The 26,622-nt window shown below is 46.8% G+C and overlaps 1 protein-coding gene across 1 annotated transcript in view; it reads left to right on the top strand.

Moving 5' to 3' along the window:
* Positions 1–12,399, top strand: part of cxxc4 (CXXC finger 4) — a 280,723-nt gene extending 268,324 nt beyond the window's left edge. The window contains exon 2 of the mRNA XM_059969122.1: positions 10,431–12,399. Within this exon, the coding sequence (XP_059825105.1) occupies positions 10,431–10,478 (48 nt within the window). The 3' untranslated portion in view covers positions 10,479–12,399. The remainder of the gene's footprint in view (positions 1–10,430) is intronic.
* The last annotated feature ends 14,223 nt before the right edge of the window (positions 12,400–26,622 follow it).

Below are 26,622 nucleotides of genomic sequence, written 5' to 3'. Positions count from 1 at the left end.
TAGTGAGCGGAGTGGATTTTCGAGTTTCGGGAGACGCATTATTGCGGGTGTTAAGTTTGGGAAAAGGGGCTCAGGCCTTTGGGAGCGATCTTCAGCGATACAGGAAGTGGTGGCTGGGTGGAGGACTGACAACCCCCAGGGGAGTAGGGACCCCCCTCCGGAGGGGAAGGACAGGGGAGGTACCCACTCCTGGGGGCGGCCAGTGCAGTGGGTTGGGAGCGGGAGCTGTCCTGGGAGAGGAGGGGCGGTGGGCAGCGTGTGCTTTAACTGTGGGAAAGAGGGGCATTTCAGGCGGGACTGTGGGCGGCCAAGGATGTGCTATAGCTGTGGAGAGGAGGGACACTTTAGGTGGGATTGTGAGAGACAAGGAGTCCCGCAGAGGGCAAGCCCCCCCTGCGACTAAGAAGGGAGAAGTGTTGGGAAACTCAGGAGAGGCTCAGTGAGGGAGTGGACTGGAGCCTCTGGAGGAACACATTCCCAGAGATCAGCCAGGGGACCACCGGGTGCCCACGCCTCTATTCTGGAGGGGCTGGTAGGACCCCATGCCAGAGTGTGTCTACGGATAGAGGGAGTTTACGCAAAAGCCGTTCTTGATACGGAATCGCAGGTGACCTTATTGTACCGGTCATTCTACAACTTATATCTAAAGCATTTGCCCGTAACCCTATTTGATGCCCTGCAGATTTGGGGTGTGAGCGAGAGTGACTACCCATACGATGGGTACCTATCGGTGAGATTGGAGTTCTCGGAGGGTGGTGTGGGAGTGTCCGAAGCTATTGAGACGTTGGTGTTGGTGCGTCCGGACCCAGTGGAAACTGGAGGTGCTGCCCTCCTGGTGGGGACTAACTTCCCCCATTGTGCGATGGCTCCTGGGAGCTTGTAAGGAGAAAGGGGGGAACACTTTCTGGAGACCCTCTTGGTGCATCCAGTGTTTCAAGCAATATTCGAAGAAGGGGGTGCCCCCCAGGGGCTGGACCCAGAGTGTAAATGAGAGACAGTGTGGTGTACGCAGGCGAAGCCTAAGGTGATACGACCAGGGGATGTAGCACTCGTGATGGGGACCCCCAGATTCCCTGGAGTGCCGACAGGCTAAGCCCTGTTAGTAGACACCCTGGATGATCTTGAAGGGGAGACACGATTTCTGGCAGGGGCGCTGGTGAGGCCCTAAGTGCAGAGACCAGGGGTGGTACATGCAAGGCATATAGCCGTAGTTGTCAGGAAAACTACGGCAAGAGAAATCACCTTTAAGAGGGGAATGCCGCTGGCACACCTGTTCCCGGTGACGGTAATGTCTAGCACACCAGTGAGGACCCCTAACGGGGAGGGATTGGAGCATCGAAGGGAGCTGACTGCTGAAGCCTTTAACTTCGGGGATTCTCCTGTGGCGCCAGAGTGGAAACGCAGGCTAGTGGAAAAGATGCTGAAGATGGAAGCTGTTTTTTCTCGGGGCGAGTTTGATGTGGGCTGCTCCAAAAGCACTTGCCACACCATCTGGGTGACGGAGGACACCCCGTTCCGAGAGAGATCCCGGCAGATGTTGAAGATGTGTGGCAGCACTTGTGCATGTTGAAGGAAGCTGGAATCATAGCTGAGTCTCGAAGTCCTTATGCGTCCCCAATAGTGGTGGCACGGAAGAAGAATGGGAGAGTGCGCATGTGTGTTGACTACAGGACGTTGAATCGGCGAACTGTCCCTGATCAATATACTGTCCCGAGGGTCGAGGATGCGCTGGCCTGCCTGAGTGGTGCGAAGTGGTTCAGTGTGCTGGACTTAAGAAGTGGGTATTCCCAGATCCCGATGAGTGCGGCCGATAAAGAGAAGACCGCTTTTATCTGCCCGCTGGGGTTCTTTCAGTTCGAAAGAATGCCCCAAGGCATATCGGAGGCCCCAGCCACCTTCCAGAGGCTCATGGAGAGAACTGCGGGGGATATGAATCTGTTGGAGGTGCTGGTGTACCTGGACGATTTGATAGTGTTTGGATCGACTTTGAAGGAACATGAGGAGAGGCTGTTAAAGGTGTTAAACCAGCTTAATGAAGAAGGGTTGAAGCTTTCCCTGGACAACTGCCAGTTCTGCAAGTCATCGGTCAGCTACGTTGGCCATATCATTTCGCAAGAGGGAATGGCTACTGATCCAACCAAGATAGAGGCCATGACCACCTAGCCGAGACCCCAGAAAGTGGGTGCTCTGCGCTCATTTTTGGGGTTCTGTGGGTATTACCGCCGATTTGTGAAAGGATATGCCAAAATGTGTCACCTGTTGACTCAGCTGTTGTGTTGCTATCCCCCCGCTGGGAAAGAAAAGGAAGGGGGACTGGAGGCAAGACGATGGAGGCTACTGGAACCCGGCGGAACCTTTGGGCACGAGATCGGATGATCGATGTGAAGAGGCGTTCCGATCTTTGAAAAGGGCGCTGACCCAGGCCCCGGTGTTGGCTTTTGCTGATCCCCAAAAGCCATATGTGCTCCTAAAGAAATATAGCCACTGTCATGGCTTCTTTGTAATTGCATCAATATGTTGGGCCCAGGACAGATGTTCAGAGATGTTGGCACTCAGGAATTTGAAACTGCTCACTCATTCCACTGCTAATCCCTTGATGAGGATTGGTGTGAGTTCCCTTGACTTCCTCTTCTGGAAGTCCACAGTCAATTCTTTGGTCTTTCTGGCATTGAGTGCAAGGTTGTTGTTGCAACACAACTCAACCAACTGATATATCTTGATACTGTACGCCTCCTCGTCACCATCTAAAATTCTGTCAACAACAATTGTGCCATTGACAAATTTATAGATGGTGCTTGTGCTGTGCCTAGCCACACAGTCATGGGTGTACAGAGAGTAAGCTGTGGGCTTAGCATGCATCATTGATGTGCGGTGGTGTTGACTATCAGCATAGGAAACATAGAAAACCTACAGCACAATACATGCCCTTCTGCCCACAAAGCTGTGGTGAACATTACCTTAGAACTTAGCTAGGGTTACCCATAGCCCTCTGTTTTTTGAAGCTCCATGTACCTATCCAGGAGTCTCTTAAAAGATTCTATCATATTTGCCTCCACCACTGTTGTCGGCAGCCCATTCCATGCACTCCCACTCTGCATAAAAAAAACTTAACCCTGACATCTCCTCTGTACCTACTTCCAAGCACCTTAAAATTGTGCCCTCTCGTGCTACCCATTTCAGCCCTGGGAAAAAGCATCTGATTATCCACACAATCAATGCCTCTCATCACCTTATATCGCTCCAAGAAGAAAAGACCGAGTTCACTCAACCTATTCTCATAAGGCACGCTCCCCAATCCAGGCAACATCCTTGTAAATCTCCTCTGCACCCTTTCTAAGGCTTCCATATCCTTCCTGTAGTGAGGCGACCAGAACTGAGCACAGTACTCCAAGTGGGGTCTGACCAGGGTCCTATATAGCTGCAACATTACCTCTCGGCTCCTAAACTCAATTCCACGATCGATGAAGGCCAATACACCGTACGCCTTCTTAACCACACAGTCAACCTTGAGTGTCCTATGGACTCAGACTCCGAGATCCCTCTGCCAAGAGTCTTACCATCAATACTATATTCTAGTATCATATTTGACCTATCAAAATGAACCACTTATCTGGGTTGAACTCCATCTGCCACTTCTTGGCCCAGTTTTGCATCCTATCAATGTCGCGCTGTAACCTCTGAGAGCCCTCCACACTATCCACAATGCCCCTAACCTTTGTATCATCAGTAAATGTATTAACCCATCCCTGCACTTCCTCATCCAGGTCATTTACAAAAATCATGAAGAATTGGGGTCCCAGAACAGATCCCTGAGGCACACGACCTCCATGCAGAATATGACCTGTCTATAACCACTCTTTGCCTTCTGTGGGCAAGCCAGTTCTGGATCCACAAAGCAATGTCCCCTTGGATCCCATGCCTCCGTACTTTCTCAATAAGCCTTGCATGGGGTACCTTATCAAATGCCTTGCTGAAATCCATATACACTACATCTAATACTCTTCCTTCATCAATGTGTATAGTCACATCCTCAGATAATTCAATCAAGCTCATAAGGTACGACCTGCCTTTGACAAAGCCATGCTGACTATTCCTAATCATATTATGCCTCTCCAAATGTTCATAAATCCTGTTTCTCAGGATCTTCTCCATCAACTTACCAACCACTGACGTAAGACTCATTGGTCAGTAATTTCCGGGGCTATCTCTACTCCTTTCCTTGAATGAACACCATCTGCAACCCTCCAATGCTCTGGAACCTCTCCCATCCCCATTGATGATGCAAAGATAATTGCCAAGGGCTCAGCAATCTCCTCCCTCATTTCCCACAGTAGCCTGGGATTCATCTCATCTGGTCCCTGTAACTTATCCAACTTGATGCTTTTCAAAATCTCCAGCACATCTCTTTCTTAATATCTACATGCTGAAGCTTTTCAGTCCACTGTAAGTCATCCCTGCAATTGCCAAGATCCTTTTCCCAGTGAATACGGAAGTATTCATTAAGTACCTCTGCTATCTCTTTTCAGTTCCATACACACTTTTCCACTGTCACACTTAATTGGCCCTATTCCCTCATGTCTTATCCTCTTGCTCTTCACGTGCTTGTAGAATGAAGAAGACCCTTAACTCCGAGTGGAGTCATCGGGATACCATCATGACGGTATTTTTTTTAGCAAGCTTTCATATTTTTATGAGGCCGAGTTTCTAGCTTGCAAAAGCTTGAAAGCGTGCAAGGGAGTCAGCTGGATTTGAACTTGGGAGCCTTTGCTCCGAAGTCCAGTGCTGATGCCACTACATCACCAGCCAGCCATACTTGTAGAATGCCTTGGGGTTTTCCTTAATCCTGCCCACCAAGTCCTTCTCATGGCCACTTCTGGCTCTCCTAATTTCATTCTGAAGCTCCTTCTTGCTAGCCTTATAATCTTCTAGATCTCTATCATTACCTAGTTTTCTCAAACTTCTGTAAACTTTTCTTCTTGACTAGATTTACAGCAGCCTTTATACACCATTGTTCCTGTACCCTACCATCCTTTCCCTGTTTCATTAGAACATACCTTTGCAGAACTCCACGCAAATATGCTCTGAACATTTGCCACATTTCTTCTGGACATTTCCCTGAGAACATCTGTTCACAATTTTTGCTTCCAAGTTCCTGCCTGACTCTAATATTTCCCCTTACTCTAATTAAACACTTTCCTAACTTGTCTGTTCCTGTCTCTCTCCAATGCTATGGTAAAGAAGATAGAATTGTGATCACTACCTGCAAAATGCTCTCCCACTGAGAGATCTGACACCTGACCAGGTTCATTTCCCAATACCAGATCAAGTAGCCCCTCCTCTTGTAGGCTTATTTACATATTGTGTCCAGAAACCTTCTTGAACACAGCTAACAAGCTTTACCCCATATAAACCCCTCACTCTAGGGAGATGCCAATCAATATTTGGGAAATTAAAATCTCCCACCACAACAACTCTGTTACTATTACACCACAACAACCCTGTTATTATTACACCTTTCCAGTATCTGTCTCCCTATCTGCTCCTTGATGTTCCTGTTACTATTGGGTGGTCTATAAAAAACACCCAGCAGAGTTATTGACCAAGTGGAGGACATGTTATTTCTGAATAGCACAGACTGTGATCTCCTGGTGAGGAAGTCAAGGATCTAGATGCAGAGGGAAGTACAGATGCCCAGGTTTTGAAGTTTATTGATTAGTACTGGGAGTATGTTAGTGTTGAATGCTGACATATAATCAATAAATGGTCTATGTAGGGACCAATGACTTGGGTAGGATGAGTGAGGGGGGCCTGCATAGAGAGTTCAGGGTGTTAGGTGCAAAGCTGAAGAGCAAGACCTCCAGGGTAACAATCTCAGGATTGCTACCTGTGCCACGTGTGAGTGAGGCAAGGAACAGAAGGATTATAAAGATTAATACGTGGCTGAGAGGATGGTGCAGGAGGGAGGGCTTCTGGTTTGTAGATAATTGGGCTTTGTTCCAGGGAAGGTGGGATCTGTTCCGAAGGGACAGTTTACACCTGAACTGGAGGGGTACTAACATTCTTGCAGGGAAGTTTGCAAGTGCTTCTTGGGGGGGGGTTTAAACTAAATTTGCAGGGGGTGGGGATCCAGAATTCGTGAGAGGATAGTGAGAGGAAGAATAAAGGACAGGTGGGGACTACACGGTTCCAGGTTATTAAGTGTGTAGTTGAGGAAGGTGGGGCGGAACAAGTGATAAGGAGGACTCATGTACAAAGGGATGGTCTGACGGAACATGGAGTTAAATGTGTTGAAAGAATAAGTAAATTTAGGAAGGACAACAAAATTCTAGGGGTGTATAGCCCGATGGGTGTTCGGGGAGCTGGGTTAGGCACAATAGGTAGCGATTCAAACAGAGAGAGGAGAAATGGGTTAAAAATTCTATATCTGAATGCATGAAGTGTCAGAAATAAGGCGGATGAGCTTGAAGCTCAGGTGCGAATGGGTAACTATGATGTTGTTGGGATAATGGAGACATGGCTGCAGGGAGATCAGACCTGGGAAATGAATGTACAAGGGTATACGTGCTATCGTAGGGACAGAAATGTGGGCAGAGGGGGTGGGGTGGCCCTGTTGGTGAGGAATGAGATTCAGTCCTTTGCAAGGTGGGACATAGGATCAGGAGAAGTAGAGTCTGTGTGGATAGAACTGAGGAACAGTAAGGGCAAAAGGACCCAAATGGGTGTTGTCTACAGGCCACCAAACAGTAGCATGGATATTGGGTGCAAGTTGAATAGGGAGTTAACATTGGCATGTGGCAAAGGTAATGTTGCAGTAGTTATGGGGGATTTCAACATGCAGGTGTACTGGGAGAATCAGGTTGGTGCTGGACCACAGGATAGGGAGTTTGTAGAGTGCCTACGGGATGCATTCTTGGAACAGCTTGTACAAGAGCCAACCAGGGACAAGACTATTCTGGATTTAGTGCTATGTAATGAACAGGATTTGATAAGCGATCTTGCAGTAAAGGAGCCATTAGGAGGTAGTGATCAAAATATGATAAGCTTTTATCTGCAATTTGAGAAGGTCAAGGGCAGATCGGAGGTGTCAGTGTTGCAGATGAACAAGGGAAACTATGGAGCCATGAGGGAGGAGCTGGCCAAAGTTGACTGGACGGATAGCCTAGCAGAAAAGACAGTGGAACAGCAATGGCAGGTATTCTTGGGAATAATGCACAAGGTGCAAAATCAGTTCATCCCCCAGAGAAGGAAGGATTCAAAGGGGGGAAAGGGGCCACAGTGGTTGACAAAGGAAATCAGAGATTGCATAGCATTAAAAAAAAGGAAATATGACAGAGCTAAGGTGAGTGGGAGGACAGATGATTGGGAAGTTTTTAAGGAACAACAGAACTTAACTAAAAAGACAATACGGGGAGAAAAAATGAGGTACGAACGCAAGCTAGCCAGGAATATAAAGGAAGATAGCAAAAGTTTTTTTAGGTATGTGAAGAGAAAGAAGATATTAAGAACAATGTTGGGCCCTTGAATTGGGTGAAATTGTTATGGGAAACAGAGAAATGGCAGAAGAATTTAATGAGTAGTTTAGATCTGTTTTCACTAAGGAAGACACAAGCAATCTCCCAGATGTATGGATGGGCCAAGGACATAGGGTAACAGAGGAAATGAAACAGATTGACATTAGGAAGGATACGGTGATGAGAAAACTGATGGGACTGAAGGCTGACAAATCCCCAGGTCCAGATGGTCTGCACCCTAGGGTACTAAAGGAGGTGACCCTGGAAATTGCGGATGCATTGATAATCATTTTCCAATGTTCCTTAGATTCAGGATCAGTTCCTGAGGATTGGAGAATGGCTAATGTTATCCCACTTTTTAAGAAAGAAGGGAGGGAGAAAACCGAGAACTGTCGACCTGTCAGCCTGACATCAGTGGTGGGGAAGATGCTAGAGTCCATTATTAAGGATGAAATAGTGGCATATCTAGATAACAGTGATAGGATTGGGCCGAGCCAGCATGGATTTACCAAGGGTAAATCATGCTTGGCTAATTTGTTGGAGTTTTTCGAGGATGTAACCAGCAAGTTAGACGGGGGAGATCCAGTGGATGTAGAGTACCTCGATTTTCAGAAGGCATTTGATAAGGTCCCACATAGAAGATTGGTGGGTAAAATCAAAGCTCAGGGCATTGGGGGGAAGGCATTGACATTTTTAGAAAATTGGTTGGCAGATAGAAAGCAAAGGGTAACGGTGAATAGGTGTTTCTCAGAATGGCAGGTGGTGACTAGTGGGGTGCCACAGGGCTTGGTATTAGGACCACAGCTGTTTACCATTTACGTTAACTATTTGGATGAAGGCATAGAAAATAACATCAGCAAATTTGCTGATGACACTAAGCTGGGTGGCAGTGTGACATGTGATGAGGATGTTAGGAGAATTCAGGGTGACTTGGATAGGCTGGGTGAGTTGGCAGATACTTGGCAGATGATGTTTAATGTGAATAAGCGTGAGGTTATCCACTTTGGGAGTAAGAACAGGAAGGCAGATTATTATCTGAACAGTGTAGGGTTGGGTAAGGGAGAAATACAAAGAGATCTCGGAGTCCTTGTTCATCAGTCACTGAAGGTGAATGAGCAAGTGCAGCAGGCAGTGAAGAAGGCTAATGGAATGTTGACCTTTATTACAAAGGGAATTGAGTACAAGAGCAAGGAAATCCTCTTGCATTTGTACAGAGCCCTGGTGAGACCACACCTGGAATATTGTGTACAGTTTTGGTCTCCAGGGTTAAGGAAAGACATCCTGGCTGTAGAGGAAGTGCAGCGTAGATTCACGAGGTTAATTCCTGGGATGTCCGGACTGTCTTACGCAGAGAGGTTAGAGAGACTGGGCTTGTACACGATGGAATTAAGGAGATTGAGAAGGGATCTGATTGAAACATATAAGATTATTAAGGGATTGGACAAGGTAGAAGCAGGAAATATGTTCCAGATGCTGGGAGAGTCCAGTACCAGAGGGCATGGTTTGAGAATAAGGGGTAGGTCATTTAGGATAGAGTTAAGGAAAAACTTCTTCTCCCAGAGAGTTGTGGGGGTCTGGAATGCACTGCCTCAGAAGGTAGTGGAGGCCAATTCTCTGGATGCTTTCAAGAAAGAGCTAGGTAAGTACCTTATGGATAGGGGAATCAAGGGATATGGGGACAAGGCAGGAACCGGGTATTGATGGTAATTGATAAGCCATGATCTCAAAATGGCGGTGCAGGCTCGAGGGGCCGAATGGTCTACTTCTGCACCTTTTGTCTATTGTCTATAAATAGCAGCCTGAAGTAGGTATTGCTCTTGTCCAGGAGGTCCAAAGCCAAGTGCAGAGCCAGTGAGATTGCACCTATTGTGGTGGTAGGGCACAAGAGGTCTAAGAGACCTACAAGGGAAGTAGTGCTTATCCAGTATTGAACCCACCACTGGATTGTGTGTTTCACCTGGATAGAATGACTACTGTACTGTACAGGTGTCCCCCGCTTCATGAATGTTTGTTTTACCCCACTTCGCTTTTATAAAATACCTACATTAGTTTTCGCTTACAGAGAGGATTTTCGCTGTTATAAAGTTTTTTCCCATATAAATTGATGGTTCTTTGCTTTACGCCATTTCGGCTTAAGAAAGGTTTCATGGGAACACTCTACCTTTGTAATATGGGGGGGGGAGAAGACAGCTGTATATGAGAATTACTATGACCCTCACTAAGTTTTCAGTGGACCAGACCTTGAGGGCTTTAAGCATTTACCCACATTGTGTGGGATAGGGATCACGTTTAAGGCAGAGTAGAATGAGAAAGCATGCTTTTCCAAGGGCTGTGTGAATCATTTCACAAAATTCCACTGGTTTTCATAATAAGTCAATTCCTGGGGCTGACCCAAATGTGTTGACTTTAATTTCTAAATTTGGCTTGATAAATTTGGTCTTCTTAACTAATTGCCTCTACTGTACCGTTAATACACCAATAACTTTATTCTGTTGTAAGTTTACCTTTCCTCACAATTCACTCATGTACGCACTTAAAACATTAAACTGCTGTACAGTAGCTTTGGCTGCATTTTACACTAGACTAAGACTTTGGCATGAGCAGTGTTGCTGCTCTGAATTAGTGCAGGTCAGGCTGTACTGTGAAGTCTGGAGGGACTAAACAGTATATTGACAGGAGATTCAGGGTGACTTGTCCCTCTTTACTCATCGTAAGTTGTAGGAGCCCCTGAAGCCCTCCCCTTGTACAGGACAATTCATTATTCACTTTAGCCTGTAGGACTGTGCTGTGGACTGAAAGTCCTTGACAGTTTCTCCCTGTCCATAAGTGAGAAGCAGTGACAGCTTTAGTATTGACAGATTTCTTTCCTATTTTGTATGTTTTAATCTATTATTTCTTTTCTTCCTTTCATTTTTGCAGAGGGTGATTGTCCCTGGTGGCAGTGAAACCTTCAGATGGTTCTTCTGAGGATAATTGAAGAGCTCTTCCAGACCTCATGAAACGTGAATTGTCGCACGAGCAGCGAGCTTGTTCTGCATGTGTTCCTGACGCAAGCACAAGTTCAATGCCAATGGTTCTTTACTCGTTATTGTAGTGGACGCATTTTGGAGCATTTCTGGTTTTATGTTAAAACTGTGCTGGTATTATTAGGAGTGAATTGCATTATACGATGAAGAGAACTGGACAATCATTACACTATATTGAGTATTTGTGGCCAGTGCTATTGTTTATAAAAATTGTTTTAAGAGACGGGGGATTAAGCAATAACCTATAGTGCAATTGTACAGGTAATGAGCATGTTTTGTAGGGCAGTGAAGGATATGACAGCTTTGCTAAGATCAGATTCATTTTTCCCCTGAGTTTCACAAAAGGTTTTTACTTACTGTGCTCCAGTTCATGCTGTCAGACGTTTCTCCATGTTGACTGAAGAAGACAACCGGACCACTGTAGTGTTGGTGCACAGACTGTATAATGACTGAACAACGAGGGCATGAAAGAAGGCGTGATTCACTGGTTGCAAAGAAATCCCCTTATATTTGGTGGCGTCAAATAGATACCAGCAATGTGGAGATATATATATTTATCTATTTATCTCTGTTTTTTTTTCTTTATCTATTAAAGATGCACTTTGATGAGAAACCTTTGAGGAATATCCATTTTGAGCACTGTAATATAATGGAGAATTGACCTTATGAAACACGGTATATTTGTGTCTTGAGGTTGTGTCATGAGAATGCATCAAACCATTCATTTGGCCCAGTGTGTAGATTTTGTCTCCATTTATGTGACAGGATATTCCTTTAGATTCTTTAATGATGAAAGAGCTTGTGTGCTTGTTTAATCACATTCTGTGATAAATTATTTAGTGAGGGCAGTTTAACAGTTATTACAGAGACCTCTCAGCTCTGAAATCTCAGGCACTGATCCAGCCCCCAGTCAATGGTGAAAACTCCCTGGTGTTCTCTCACTCTCTCTCTACCAACAGTATGCACCCTGCACACAAAATACTGTATGTGATAAGTTTAAATGTTGTCAACTTGAGAAAATATGTCAATATTGGACAGTAAGTTAGGAACCTCACCTAGAGCCAATTGTAGGGAAGAAAACCGTTCCACCTGTTTGAGTAGGAGACATTCTTCAGATTTGGAAGCACAGTCCCTTTTGAGTTACATACCCCTACTTGGGACAGAGTTCGACAGTGGAAGCTTCATGTGGAATTAGCTGCCAAGAACCCTTAGTGCTGCCTTCAGGTGACATCACAACATTGATCACCCTAAAGTTATCATTAAAGTCAAAAGAAGACAACTTAGGTGTACACATTTCTTCTATGGAATGTTGGCAGGCTAGACGGGATGGGAATGGATTTGTTGCTGATCATTCAAAAGTTCACAAGGCTAATTTACCATACTGGTTTTATTTGTAAAAACAATGATTTAAAATGGAAATAAATGATAAGATGTATTCATTTGGAGAGTTGCCTGGTGTAACTGAATGATCAAAACACAAAGTAATCTGAATTAAAAATGAATGCTGACCCAGGGATGACCCTTGAAGGATTCACTTGTCTTTTCTCTAAACAGGGTCAATGACAGGATGGCTCTGTATTTCTTGCATTTTCTGTTTTTTTTCTTTATCAGTCTCTTTATATCATGGTGTCTGGAGTTCTTCCCAGTAACTGCCTGCAGATGCACGTTTGCAGCTGAAGTTGCATGCTATATTCATGATCTCCTGACATTTTTTAAAATAAACTGGTAGGTAAAATCAATTGTTGCTAAATGTAAATGTAGCTGTTTATTGTTGCCTGTACAGTCTGGGTCAAGATGTTTGTGCAACATTGTTTTATCAAACAAAGCCTATTTTTGTAACTGATTTTGTGAGTAGTTTTAACATGCACCCAAATAAAGTGTGAGACCTGATCACTCAGGTGCCATTTTAACTTGTTCTTTAATTGCTGGTGATAATGTCTGAAAATCTGCATTGATACAGCACCTTCCCAACATCTGGTATCGAAAGCATATACAATCAAACAATGTTGTTGGGAATCATGGTCTTTTGTCATGGTAGGGAAAGGCAGCAATCAGTTTTATGCAATACCTGATTGATAATTGGATCATCTAACTCACAAAAGACTGGTATGCCAGTTCAGCAAGTAATTGGAAAGTTAACTAGCTTATTGCTAGAGGAATTGGATAAAAAAAGTAGGAAAGTTATTCTTCAGTTCAAAGTTGCAAGGATTTTTTATTATCAAAGTACTTATACGTCACCATATACAACCCTGGAATTCATTTTCCTGCGCCATATTCAGCAAATCTATAAAATGGTAACTATAACAGGATCAATGAAAGATCTTCCAGTGCAAAAGACAACAAGCTGTGCAAATGCAAATATAAATAAATAGCAATAAATAATGAGAACTTGAGATAAAGAGTTCTTAAAGTGAGATCATTGGTTGAAGGAATTTTCATTGATGGGGCAAGCGAGTGTAGTTATCCTCTTTTATTAAAAAGCCTAATGGTTGAGGGGTAGTAACTGTTCTTGAACCTGGTGGTGCAAGTCCTGAGGCTCCTGTACCTTCTATCTGACGACGCCAGCGAGAAGAGAGTGTAGCGGTGTGCTACACGCAGCGCTAAAATTACGACACGGAGTCGGTAACTGCAGTCGAAGGAAAAAAACTTTATTCGAAAACTTCAGCCTCACTTTTAAGCCTCTGTCAACCGGCCCCCCATGGCGTAGAGGCTCCAAAGCTCTGTGCTCGCAAACTCCCGTAGGCTATCTAATTGTGAGTCGGTTCGGATACGCTAGGAAATGTGTCGCCACATAACCCCCCCCCAGAACCGGCGATACACCCCACAATGTCCACAGTCTGGGCCAGAACCTGCTTGGGAGGTCGGCCTCTGCGCCGAGGCGCCGGAAACTCGGCCGGTTGCGCCAGGTCCACATGGGCCGGCTTGAGGCGGTCCACCGTGAAAACCTCCTCCTTCCCCCCAACGTCCAGCACGAACGTGGACCCGTTGTTCCGGAGCACCATAAACGGCCCCTCGTACGGCCGCTGCAGCGGTGGCCGATGCCCGCCCCTTCGTACAAACACAAACTTACAGTTCTGTAGGTCTTTGGGTACGCAGGTCGGGTGCCGCCCATGCTGTGAAGTGGGTATGGGGGCCAGGTTACCGAGCTTCTCGCGAAGTCTGCCCAGGACTGCTGCGGGTTCTTCCTCTTGCCCCCTTGGGGATGGTAGGAACTCCCCGGGGACGACCAGGGGCGCACCGTATACCAACTCGGCCGACGAGGCGTGCAGGTCGTCCTTGGGCGCTGTGCGGATGCCGAGTAGGACCCAGGGAAGCTCATCCGCCCAGTTGGCTCCTCGCAGGCGGGCCATGAGGGCCGACTTCAGGTGACGGTGGAAACGCTCCACTAGCCCGTTCGACTGTGGGTGGTAGGCAGTTGTGTGGTGCAGCTGAGTCCCCAAAAGGCTGGCCATAGCTGACCACAGGCTGGAGGTGAACTGGGCGCCTCTGTCGGAGGTAATGTGGGATGGTACACCAAAGCAAGATATCCAGGTGGCGATCAGGGCTCGGGCGCAAGATTTGGAGGTGGTGTCGGTGAGCGGGACCGCCTCTGGCCATCTTGTGAACCGGTCCACGATAGTCAGGAGGTGCCGCGCTCCGCGCGACACTGGCAGGGGGCCCACGATATCCACATGAATGTGGTCGAAACGCCGGTGGGCGGGATGGAACTGCTGCGGTGGGGCTTTGGTGTGCCGCTGCACCTTGGCCGTCTGGCAGTGCATGCACGTTCTGGCCCATTCACTGACCTGTTTGCGGAGTCCGTGCCAAACGAACCTGCTGGAAACCATCCGGACAGTTGTCCGGATGGAGGGATGCGCCAAGTTATGAATGGAGTCGAAAACGCGGCGCCGCCATGCTGTCGGGACGACTGGACGGGGCTGGCCGGTGGCGACGTCACAGAGTAGGGTCCTCTCACCTGGGCCCACGGGGAGGTCCTGGAGCTGCAGACCGGAGACTGCGGTCCGGTAACTCGGAATCTCCTCATCTACCTGCTGTGCCTCTGCCAGTGCCTCAAAGTCTACCCCTGGGGAAAGGGTATGAACGGTAGGGCGAGAGAGCGCATCCGCCACGACATTGTCCTTACCCGAGACGTGCCGGACATCCGTCGTGTATTCAGAGATGTAGGATAGGTGGCGTTGCTGGCGGGATGACCAGGGGTCGGATGCTTTCGTAAACGCAAAGGTAAGCGGTTTGTGGTCCGTGAACGCGGTGAAGGGCCGACCTTCTAGGAAGTACCTGAAATGCCGGATTGCCAGGTAGAGCGCCAACAGTTCCCGGTCAAAAGCACTGTACTTGAGCTCGGGTGGCCGCAGGTGTTTGCTGAAAAACGCCAGGGGTTGCCAGCGACCTGCGATGAGTTGCTCCAGCACCCCACCGACTGCCGTGTTGGATGCGTCCACTGTGAGGGCGGTAGGGGTGTCCATTCTGGGATGTACTAGCATTGCGGCGTCTGCCAAAGCTTCCTTCGTTTGAACGAAAGCGGCGGCGGACTCCTCGTCCCAGGTAATGTCCTTGCTTGGACCCGACATCAGGGCGAACAGGGGGGGCATGATCCGGGCAGCTGAAGGGAGGAAACGGCGGTAGAAATTGACCATACCGACAAATTCCTGAAGGCCTTTGATCGTGGTGGGTCGGGGGAAGCGGCGGACCGCATCTACCTTAGCGGGCAGAGGGGTTGCCCCGTCTTTAGTAATTCTGTGGCCCAGGAAGTCAATGGTATCGAGTCCGAACTGGCATTTGGCAGGGTTGATTGTAAGACCGTACTCACTCAGTCGGGCGCAGAGTTGATGGAGGTGGGACAGATGCTCCTGACGACTGCCCCTGGCTATGAGGATGTCATCCAAATAGATGAACGCGAAGTCCAGGTCCCGTCCCACTGCGTCCATTAACCGCTGGAACGTCTGTGAGGCATTCTTCAGGCCGAACGGCATGCGGAGGAACTCGAAAAGGCCGAATGGGGTGATGAGAGCCGTTTTGGGGACGTCGTCAGGATGCATCGGGATTTGATGGTATCCCCGGACGAGATCTACCTTGGAGAAGATCCATGCGCCGTGCAGGTTTGCCGCAAAGTCCTGAATGTGCGGCACAGGGTAGCGGTCCGGTGTGGTAGCCTCGTTCAGCCTGCGGTAGTCGCCGCACGGTCTCCAGCCCCCCGTCGCTTTGGGCACCATGTGCAGGGGGGAAGCCCATGGGCTGTCGGACCGCTGGATGATCCCCAATTCCTCCATCCTCTGGAACTCCTCCTTCGCCAGTCGGAGCTTGTCCGGGGGAAGCCGCCGAGCACGGGCATGGAGGGGTGGTCCCTGGGTCGGGATGTGGTGCTGTACGCTGTGCCTGGGCATGGCTGTTGTGAACTGTGGTGCTAGAACCGATGGGAACTCCGCCAGGACCCTAGTGAAGTCGTTGTCGGACAGCGTGATGGAACCGAGGTGAGGGGCCGGCAACTGGGCTGCACCCAGGGAGAACGTCTGAAAGGTCTCGGCGTGTACCAGTCTCTTCCTGGGCAGGTCGACCAGCAGGCTGTGAGCCCGCAAAAAATCCGCACCCAGAAGCGGTTGGGCTACGGCGGCCAGTGTGAAGTCCCACGTGAACTGGCTGGAGCCGAACAGTAGCTGCACCTGGCGGGTGCCATAGGTCCTTACGGTGCTGCCATTCACGGCCCTCAGGGGGGGACCCGGTGCCCTGCTGCGGGTGTCGTAACTCGTCGGAGGTAAAACGCTGATCTCAGCCCCAGTATCGACCAAAAACCGGCGTCCTGACCTTCTATCCCACACATACAGGAGGCTATCCCGATGGCCAGCCGCCGTAGCCATCAGCGGCGGCTGGCCCTGGCGTTTCCCGGGAACTCGCAGGGCGGGCGACAACGGCGGGCTTCTGCACCCCACCGCTGGTGGTAGAAGCACCAGTGTTCATTGGGCCGGGGGTTGGCGGGCTCTGCGGCCGGGCCTGGACTGGTCTGCTGCCGGGAGCGTGGCTGGGAGATCTGTGCGATGGACGCCCCGCTCACCTTTTTGGCGTTCCACAGCAAGTCCGCCCGGGCTGCCACCTTCCGGGGGGTCACTGAAATCCGCGTCGGACAGCAGCAGGCCTGTGTCCTCGGGCAGCTGCTCCAGGAATGCCTGCTCAAAGATGAGGCAGGATGTGTGTCCGTCGGCCAGAGACAACATCTCATTCATTAAAGCCGATGGAGGTCTGTCGCCCAAGCCATCCAGTAAACGGGCAGCCCACTCGTGCCGTGAGAGTCCGAAAGTCCTGAGGAGCAGGGCTTTGAATTCCGTGTACTTGCCGTCTGCCGGGGGCGACTGTACGAACTCCGCGACCTGGGCCGCTGTGTCCTGGTCGAGGGAGCTCACCACGTAGTAGTAGCTGGTGTCTTCTGAGGTGATCCGGCGAACGTGGAATTGGGCTTCGGCTTGCTGGAACCATAGGTCCGGGCGCTGTGTCCAGAAACCTGGCAGTTTCAACGAAACCGCATGAACAGAGGCGGCGTCGGTCATTTCTGGTCCAAAAATCGTTTGGACCGTCGGGGTCACCAATTGTAGCGGTGTGCTACACGCAGCGCTAAAATTACAACACGGAGTCGGTAACTGCAGTCGAAGGAAAAAAACTTTATTCGAAAACTTCAGCCTCACTTTTAAGCCTCTGTCAACCGGCCCCCCATGGCGAAGAGGCTCCAAAGCTCTGTGCTCGCAAACCCCCGTAGGCTATCTAATTGTGAGTCGGTTCGGATACGCTAGGAAATGGGGCGCCACAAGAGCACAACCTTGGTGGTGAGGATCTCTGATGATGGATGCTGGTTTCCTATGACAGCATTTCAAGTAGACGTGCTCAGTAGTTATTTAGCATATTGGTAAGAGCACATCAGAGAAGGCTAATGAACCTAGTATTTGAAAAGAATGAGGAGTTGAACAGACTGTTTTATCCAAAGGATTCAGAAGTATGAGAGTACATACAGTGCCTTGTAAAAGTATTCATCCCCCAACCCTTTGTTCACAAAAATACGTATTACCATGGATTTTGATTGATTTAACTGATAATTTTAATTTATAAATCACATGCTTCTTTTTTTTACAGTACAACCCAAAAGAAGGGACAATTGTAAAGCATGAAAAAGTAAAAATTCTAAAACTGAAATAAGACCATAAGATATAGGAGCAGAATTAGGCCATTTGGCCCATTGACTCTGCTCTGCCTTTTCATCACGGCTCATCCAATTTTCCTCTCAGCCCCAATCTCCTGCCTTCTCCCCGTATCCCTTCATGCCCTGACCAAGGATCTTTCAACTTCTGCCTTAAATTTACATAAAAACTTGACCACCACAATGCTTGTGCAAAAAAATTCCACAGATTCACCACTCTGGTTACAGAAATTCCTCCTTAACTCTGTTCTAAAAGGACACCCCTCTATTCTGAGGCTGTGTCCTTTGGTTTTAGACTCTCTCACCATAGCAAAAATCCTCTCCAGATTCATTCTGTCATGATGGCCTTTCACCATTTGATAGGTTTTAATGAGGTCACCCCTCATTTGTCGCATTTGCAGTAAATATAGGCCCTAGAGCCATCAAATGCTCTTCATATGACAAGCCATTTAATCCTGGAACCATTTTCATGAACCTCCTCTGAACCCTTTCTGATTGTCAGGAGAAGGAATGGGATGGTAAGTAAGCAGTTAGTGCAGAGCATCCCTGTGGCCATTCCCCTCAATAATAAATATACTATTTTGGATACTGTTGTGGGGTATGCCACAGAGAGCAGTGACTGGCACTGAGCATGGGCCCGTGCTGCAAAGGGAAAGAGGGAGAAGAGGGGAGCGGTAGTGATTGGGGACTCAACTGAGGAACAGACAGGAGATTCTGTGGACATGAATCGGCCACCCAGATGGTATATTGCCTCCCAGGTGCCAGGGTCTCAGACTGTGTCCATAGCATTTTGGAGGGTGAGGGAGAGCAGCCAGATGTCTTGGTATATATTGGTACCAATGACATAGGAAGGAATGGCAAAGAGGTCCTGAAGGGAGAATTTAGAAAGCTGAGAAGCAGCTCCATGATCATCCTAATAGGCAGCAGAGAAACTGAAGATATTAGGAGGCCTGCTACTTCTATATGATGGTCAGGAATTGAATGATAATGTTTACTTTATTGGAGTTGAAAATAATTTCACCATTCTTGGTAATGAATATTGAAAAACATGTAAGGAGATACCTAGCACTCATTTCCAACGCTGGTTTTCTTCCAAAGTCCCTTCATTAAATGGGTTCCAGTGTATTCCAGCTGAAACTGATCAACAAGTGGGGTGGTGGGGAGGATGAATGGGGGTGGGCAGTCAATGCTAATCATTAAAGAGAAGTTCCTACATGTCAAGCATATTGGAATGAGCCAATCCATCTTTTCTATACTGCGTTCCAGTTCTAATCTCTACACCTAGGCTTTCAACCTTAGTGTAGCACCAAGTAGTCTTAACCAAGGTTGCTGATAATATTTAATTCATGAATTGTTATTGGATTTCAAATTTTCTGTAAAGGGTGGCATGGTTGTCCCACATTCAGTTCTAATGCCCTCTCCTTGCATGGTAGATTTCCTGCAAGATGACAGCGTGCACGGATGCAGCAGCCACGTAGATACGAAAGACATCAAGTACCGCAGGACTATCCCGTCAGTGAATCACTAAATAACAATGGAGTTGGATTGATTGTGTACCGTTGCTGTGATGTCTCCTGGACTTGCGGTGGACTGTTGGACGGTGCACAGTCCAAAAAAGGTTTGCGTGTTTGCCTTGGATGTTTTTATTATGATCACAAAACCTTGTTGGACAATGGTAACTAGAATATTGGTTCATGGTCGAGACCAGTGGCTGGGGAGCTGTGTTGTTACAGATGTGAAGAGGACAAGGCCTATGGCACTAGGGAGTCACTCGGGAGGAGAGATCGAGGTAGTGTGGGTGTGCTGGTATCTGTTCTGGTTTGGGTGCTGGCCCCTCCTGTCACTGCTGGCCCCAGTTTGCTCAGTGCTGGTCTCTGGTGCTCACTCAGTGGACGAACAAGCTGGACACTCAGGGACTAGGGCTATATTTTTTTTCTTTGTGATTCTACGTTTTTTCTGAAATCGTAACCATATGTACTACTTGTGCTATGTGCTATTGGAAATGTGTTCTGCAACTTGGCCCCAAAGGACCGCTGTTTTGTTTGGCTCTATTCATTACTGAAAGATAATTAAACTTGAACTTCAGTTTAACATTTTTCATTATCTTTCTTGGTGGGATTGCCTGCAATTTAAACAAACTTTACTTTTGGATTATAGCAAAGCCTATGTGGGAAGTTTTGCACATCATGATCTCTGGAGTGCCTTTATCTTCATCTGCTTGCTGGATAACATCTGCAGGTGCCGGGTGGTTTCACATGAACCATATTCTTCAGCACCCTCATTCCTCCCTGAAGAGAGTGAGAAGGGCAGGTGGGAACCTTCATAACGTTGCTGTCACTTTTTTGGCAACTTTCTGTGTATATAACCCTTAATGGCAGTTAGGTTGGTGCTGGTGATGTGTTTGGCAGTATTGTCTACCTGTTGCAGAGCCTTCCTGTCTGCCAAAGTACAGTTTCCGCACCATGCAGTAAAACAATGTGAGAATGCTCTCTCTGCAGCTCTGCAGAATGATGTATGCATGTGCATAGTCCAATTCTCTTCAGTCTCCTCTGAAAGAGGAGGCATTGCTGAGCTTTCCTTACAGTGTAGCTGTGCGAGACGAGCGCTCCCAGGAGTTTGAAACTGTTTGCGGTTTCCACTGTGGTGCTACCAGTAAAAAGATGTGTGAGTGGTCCTTATCTTGTTGACATTGGGCAAGATGTTATTTGCCTGAGACCAGGCCTCAAGCTCTTCCACATCCTTTCCACATCTCTGACGGTGGTATCTGAAAAGAGGATGGTGTCCAAGTTGCATGCCATCTTGGACAATGTCTCCCATCCACTCCATTGTGTACTGGTTAGGCACAGGAGTACATTCAGCCAGAGACTCATTCCACCAGGATGCAACAATGAGCATCATAGGAAGTCATTCCTACCTGTGGCCATCAAACTTTACAACTCCTCCCTCGGAGTGTCAGACACCCTGAGCCAATAGGCTGGTCCTGGACTTATTTCCACTGGGCATGATTAACATTATTATTTAATTATTTATGGTTTTATATTGCTATATTTCTTCACTATTCTTGGTTGGTGTGGGTGTAATGAAACCCAATTTCCCTCGGGATCAATAAAGTACGTCTGTCTGTCTGTTCTGTAGGCCGTCTCATCATTATTGATGATGAGCCCCACCACTGTCGGGTCATTGGTCAACTTGACGTTATGATTACTGGGATGTTTGGCCATGTGAGCAGAGTATACAGCCCTGGTGGGGGGGCACCGTGTTCAGGATAATGGGACAGAGTAGCTGCACATCCTGACTACCTAAGGCCTGTTGGTTAGGAAACCCAACACCTAGTTACACAGTGGTATATTTAGACCAAGGAGTAGGAGTTTATTCACCCAGTTCTGTGGGTCAGGGGTGTTGAATGCCAAACTGAAATCCCGAAACAGTATTCTGACATAAGTGTCCTTGTTTCCTAGGTGTGTCAGGGCCAGGTACGTGACACATGCTCTGGCATCTGTAGAGCGGTTCTGTCAGTAAGCATATTGGTGAGTGTCCAATATAGCAGGAATGGAGTTCTTGATATGTGCCATTATCAGCTGCACAAATCCCTTCATGATAATTGGCATCAATGCCACTGGGTGGTAGTCGTTTAGTTCTGAATGTGTAGAGTTCTTTGGTATAGGGATGATGATGGCTGTTTTGAAGCATATGTGGTTAACATCTTGCATGAGTGAAGTGTTGATGATCTCCATGAAGATGTCAGTGAGCTGGTGTGCACACTCCTGAGTATTTGGCGTGGGATGTTGTCTGGCCCGGGTGCCTTACGGGAGTTGACTGTCTGCAGAGTCCTTTTCATGTCTACTGTAGTTGCAGACAGTGGCTGCCAACCTGGGAGGGGGTAGCTCTTGTGGCTGGCATTGCGTTGCGTGCCTTGAAGTGTACATAAATGTTGCTTAGAGTGTTAAGGAGGGATGCGTCACTGGTATAATTGATACTGTTTATCCTTGCATAGTCAGTAATGTCCTGGAATCCCAACCACATACACTCATTATCAGATTGGTGCTCCTGAACTTGTGGTGTGTATGTCGTCGATCATTAACAACGGTGAATGTTGAAGTAAAATTTATTATCAAATTAGGGTGGATAAATCCCCAGGGCCTGACAAGGAGTTCCCATGAATCCTGTGTGAGGCATGAGCAGAAATTGCAGCAAGAGTTACTTAAATCACCCAGAGTGACAGGGGGGTCAGAGAATAGCTAAAGCTGTTCCATTGTTTAAGAAAGGCCTTAAGCATAAATCAGGAAATTATAGGCCGGTGAGCCTGACATTAGTAGTGGTAAAGTTATTGGATGGTATTAAAAGGGATCGGATTTATGGGTATTTCAATAGACAGGGACTGATTAAGGATAGTCAGCGTGGTTTTATGAGTGGTAGGTCATGTCTAACCAACGTTATAGAGTTTTTCGAGGAAGTTGATGAAGACAAAGGCAGTGGATGTTTGCTCCATGGACTTCAGCAAGGCCTCTGACAAGGTTGGTCCAGAAGGTTCAGTCACTCGGCGTTCAAGATGAGGTAGTAGATTAGATTAGATATTAGCTTCACAGGTGTAGCCAGATATTGGAAGTAGATGGTTGCTTCTCTGACTGGAGGCCAGTGACGAGTGGAGTGTCGTAGGGATCAGTGCTGGGTCCATAGTTGTTTGTCATCTATATCAATGATCTGGACGATAATGTGCTGATAACACCAAGACTGGGGGTGTAGCGGACAGTGAGGAAGACTATCAGGCTTGCAGTAGGATCTGGACCAGCTAGAAAAAAAGAATAAAAACACAAAATGCTGGCAGAACTCAGCAGGCCAGACAGCATCTATGGGAGGAGGTAGTGACGACGTTTCAGGCCGAAACCCTTCATCAGGAGTGAAGTAACATGGGATGGTCGAGGGTGGATAAGAAGTGGGGGGAGGGATGAAGTAGAGAGCTAGGAAGTGATAGGCTGAAGGAAAATGGACTAGGGGGAAGGTGGAGAATTATGGGAAATAAAAGAGAAAGAAAGGCAGGGCTGGGGGGAGATTATAGTGAGGGGGGGAAAAAGAGAGAAGGAGAACCAGACTAAAATTATAGATAGGGATGGCATAAGGGGGGGCAGGGGTATCAACGGAGGTCTCTGAGTTGAATGTTCATGCCGGTAGGTAGGAGGCTACCTCGGCGGGAATGCTATCCCTTTATCTTCATTCCTCCGCATCTGCTCTCAGGATGAGGCCTTTCATTCTAGGACAAAGGAGATATCTTCCTTCTTTAAAGAAAGGGGCTTCACGTGTCCACTGTCAACTCTTCCCTCCATCGTGTCTCCCGTATTTCACGCACCTTTAGTTTCTGTCCTTTAGCTTCCCATGAGCCTATCACTCTATCAAAATATATATACAGTATGTCACCATTTACTACCTTGAGATTTTTTTACTTGTAGGCATTTATCAGAAAATAAAGAAATGCAATCAAATTTATGCCAAAGACTGACAAGCACAAGTTTGTTAAAAAAATGTCCTTGAAAGTGTGTCTGCAGAATCAATGAAATACTACACCCGGACAATGAACCAATGTGCAAGACAACATACTGTGCAAATACGAAAGAGAAATAATGATAATAAATAAATAAGCAATAAATATCAAGAACATGAGATGAAGAGTCTTTGAAAGTGAATCCATAGGTTGTGGGAACTGTTCAGTGATCGGGCAAGTGAAGTTGAATGAAGTTATTGGTTACTAGTTCAAGAGCTTGATGGTTGAGGGGTAATAGCTGCTCCTGAACCTGTGGTGGGTGTCCCTGAAGATGGATGCTGCTTTCCTTTAACAGCACTCTGTTCAGATGAACTGAATGGAGGGGAGCAATTTACCCGTGTTGGATTGGGCCATGTCCACTACTTTTTATAGGATTTTCCATTCATAGGTGTTAGTGCTTCCACACCAAGCCTTAATGCAACCAGTCACTATACTCCCTACCACACATCAACAGAAGTTTGTCAAAGTTTTAAATGTCATGCTGAAACGTTACAAACTCCTAAGGAAGTAAGGTGCTACTTTGCTTTCTTTGTAATTGCACTCACTTGTTGGGCCCAGGACAGATCCTCTGCAATTATTAACACTGAGGAATTTAAAGTTGCTGATCCTCTCTGCCTCTGATTCCCCCGAAAATTACTGGCTCATGGACCCCTTCCTGAAGTCAATAATCAACTCTTTGGTCTTGCTGACATCGAGTGAGAGGTTGTTGCTGTGACACTGCTCAGCCAGATTTTCAACCTCACACCTACATGTTGATCTGTCACCACCATTGATTCAGCCAACAGTGAAGTGGTCAGCAACTTAAATATGGCATTGGAGCTCTGCTTCGCCTCACAGTCAGAAGTTTAAAGTGACTAGATCAGGGGCTAAGTACACAGCCTTGTGATGCACCTGGGCTGATGGAGATTGTGGAGGAGATGTTGCTGCTATTTCAGGGTTGTGGTGAGTAAAATTATCGACACTGTTTCAGGAGCCTGATGGTTGTAAGATAGTAATTGTTCCTGAACCAGGTGGTGAGGAACATAAGGCTTCTCTACCTCCTGTCTAATGATAGTAGTCAGAAGTGGGCATGGCCTGGATGGTGGTGTCTTTGATGATGGCTGCTGCTTTCTTGTGGTAGTGTTCAATGTAAATGTTCTCAATGGAGGGGAGGACTCTGCCTGTAATGGACTGGGCTGTATCCATCAATTTCTGTAGATATTTCCATTCCTGGGCACTGGGCCTTAATGCAGCCCATTGGTATACCCCCCACTGTGCATCTATAGAAGTTTGTCAGAGTTTTGGTGACATACAGTAACAACTTAAACTTCCAGGGAAGTAGAGATGTTGTTGTGAAACCTACGAACTGGTCCTGGGACACATCCTCTGATATGATAATGCCATTGTATTTAAATCTACTGACCCTTTCCACCTTCATCCACAATGAAGGACTGAATGATGGACCTTTTGTAATTGATAATCAGCTCTTTGTTTTTGCTGATGTTAAGTTAGAGGGTTTTGTAGTGGCACCATTCAGATTTTCCATATCCCTCCTGTATGCCAATTTGTCACCAACTTTGAATTGGCCATCAGCATGGGGGTGTTAGCATTGGAGCTATGCTCAGCCGCACAGGCTTATGTATAAAACAAGTAGAGAAGGGGGCTAAGCACACAGCCTTGTGGTACACCTGTGCTGATGGAAATTGCACAGGAGATGTTGGCAATACATACTAATGGGTGTCTGTAAATGAGGAAATCAGGGATCAAGTTGCACAGGGAATTATCAACACAGGTCCTGGAGCTTAAGTGATGAGTTTCAATTGAATAATAGTGTTGAATGCTGAGCTGTCGTCAATGAAGAGCCTCCTGATGTTTGCATCTTCATTGTGCATGTGTTCCAGACCTGTATAATGGCTGATGATATGGTATCTGCTGTGATGGCAGGCAAATTGCAGTGTGTCCAGGTCAGTTTTTAGACAGGAAAAGCCGCTGTTCATTTGCTGTCCTTCACGACTAACTTCTCGGGAATTTACTACTTCCACAGGTGATGGACAGAGAATCCTTCGGTACCTCCAAATAAGAACTGGATAGGGACAGTAGAAAATATTGAGGGTTATTAAAAAGAGCTGAAGAATGGTATTAAAACAACTACTCTACCTACAGCCAGTATAGACACAGTGGGCCAAATGGCCTTAGTGCTGCAGCAATTTTATAATTCTATGAGGACAGTTTAGCCCTGTGCTGCCTTAAGAACGGACACGGTTTGATTGGCAGTGAGTTGGCATTCACTGAAGAGGAATGGATAGGAAGACCTATTAGTCATTCTACACCATGAGCCTCATACATATTGATTCTTGACACGAAACTGCAGTGAAACCCCCTGGGAATGATTTAATTTAGCAAGGTTCAGTGTGACGAGGTCACGGAGTGAATGAAGATTAGCTTTGGACCTCTCCAGCATCAAATGCAGAAGCACATTTCAGCACAGTCAATGCCTGAGAGAGGAAGGTCAGAGAGAGAGAGAGAGAGCGAGAGCATGAGAGAGAGATACCGGGGAGAAATTGAACCTGGAAAAAAAACAGAAGACAGAACCTGAGAGAACAAGATAGAAAAGGAAACACAAGAGTGGAAGGGAGCACACTGACGGAGAAAACGAAAGGCAAAGGGGAACGTAGAGAAAAATAGGGGATACATAGCAGAGGCAGGCAGAGATCAAAGACACAGAAATACAGAAGGGAGAAACAGAGCAGCTAGCAGACAGAAACTGACAGGCAGGCAAAGAGAGACAGAAACAGCTAGAGGGAGAGAGGGAAAGAAGAAGAAGAAAGTAAGTGACACAAGGACAGAGAGAAAGCAATCACACACCTCCCGATGATTTGAAAAATACTGTGTGACTGATGATCACTCCACTGATTTCCTCAGAACAAATATTTGCTTGCATTTCTGCTTCAGCAATCTACTATTTAAACATTAACTGTAAATTAACTTGGTTTTTAATACAAAATATTTAAACTTTTGGAATGAATTTACTGGGTGAATGTAACACTAAGGGGAACTACTCAAGTACTTGAAACAGGAAATATTATTATTATTATTATTATACCATCAGCTTAAAATTTGACCATGTTTATTTTCTGATGTTTCTGCGATTGTTGTGTACTTCTTGCAGTCTACTTGCAAACTTCCATCCTTATTTTTGAGAAATTTTATAATGTGCTCAATTTCTATGAAAACCATCTAGGGATGACAATGATTACAGAGACATACATAGAAATTGCAGCTCACTGTGTCATATAGAGTCATAGTATAATATACAGTAGCAGCGAAATAAAGCCTTCAGCCCCCAAGTTATAAGAAATAAACAGAGACTCGATTGCTGCAGTGAAGGAAGAC

This window comes from Hypanus sabinus, chromosome 5, assembly GCF_030144855.1.
Source record: "Hypanus sabinus isolate sHypSab1 chromosome 5, sHypSab1.hap1, whole genome shotgun sequence".
NCBI classification, from domain to species: Eukaryota; Metazoa; Chordata; class Chondrichthyes; order Myliobatiformes; family Dasyatidae; genus Hypanus; species Hypanus sabinus.
Note: the sequence above shows the minus strand (reverse complement) of the source record. Positions and strands in the feature narration are given on the sequence as shown.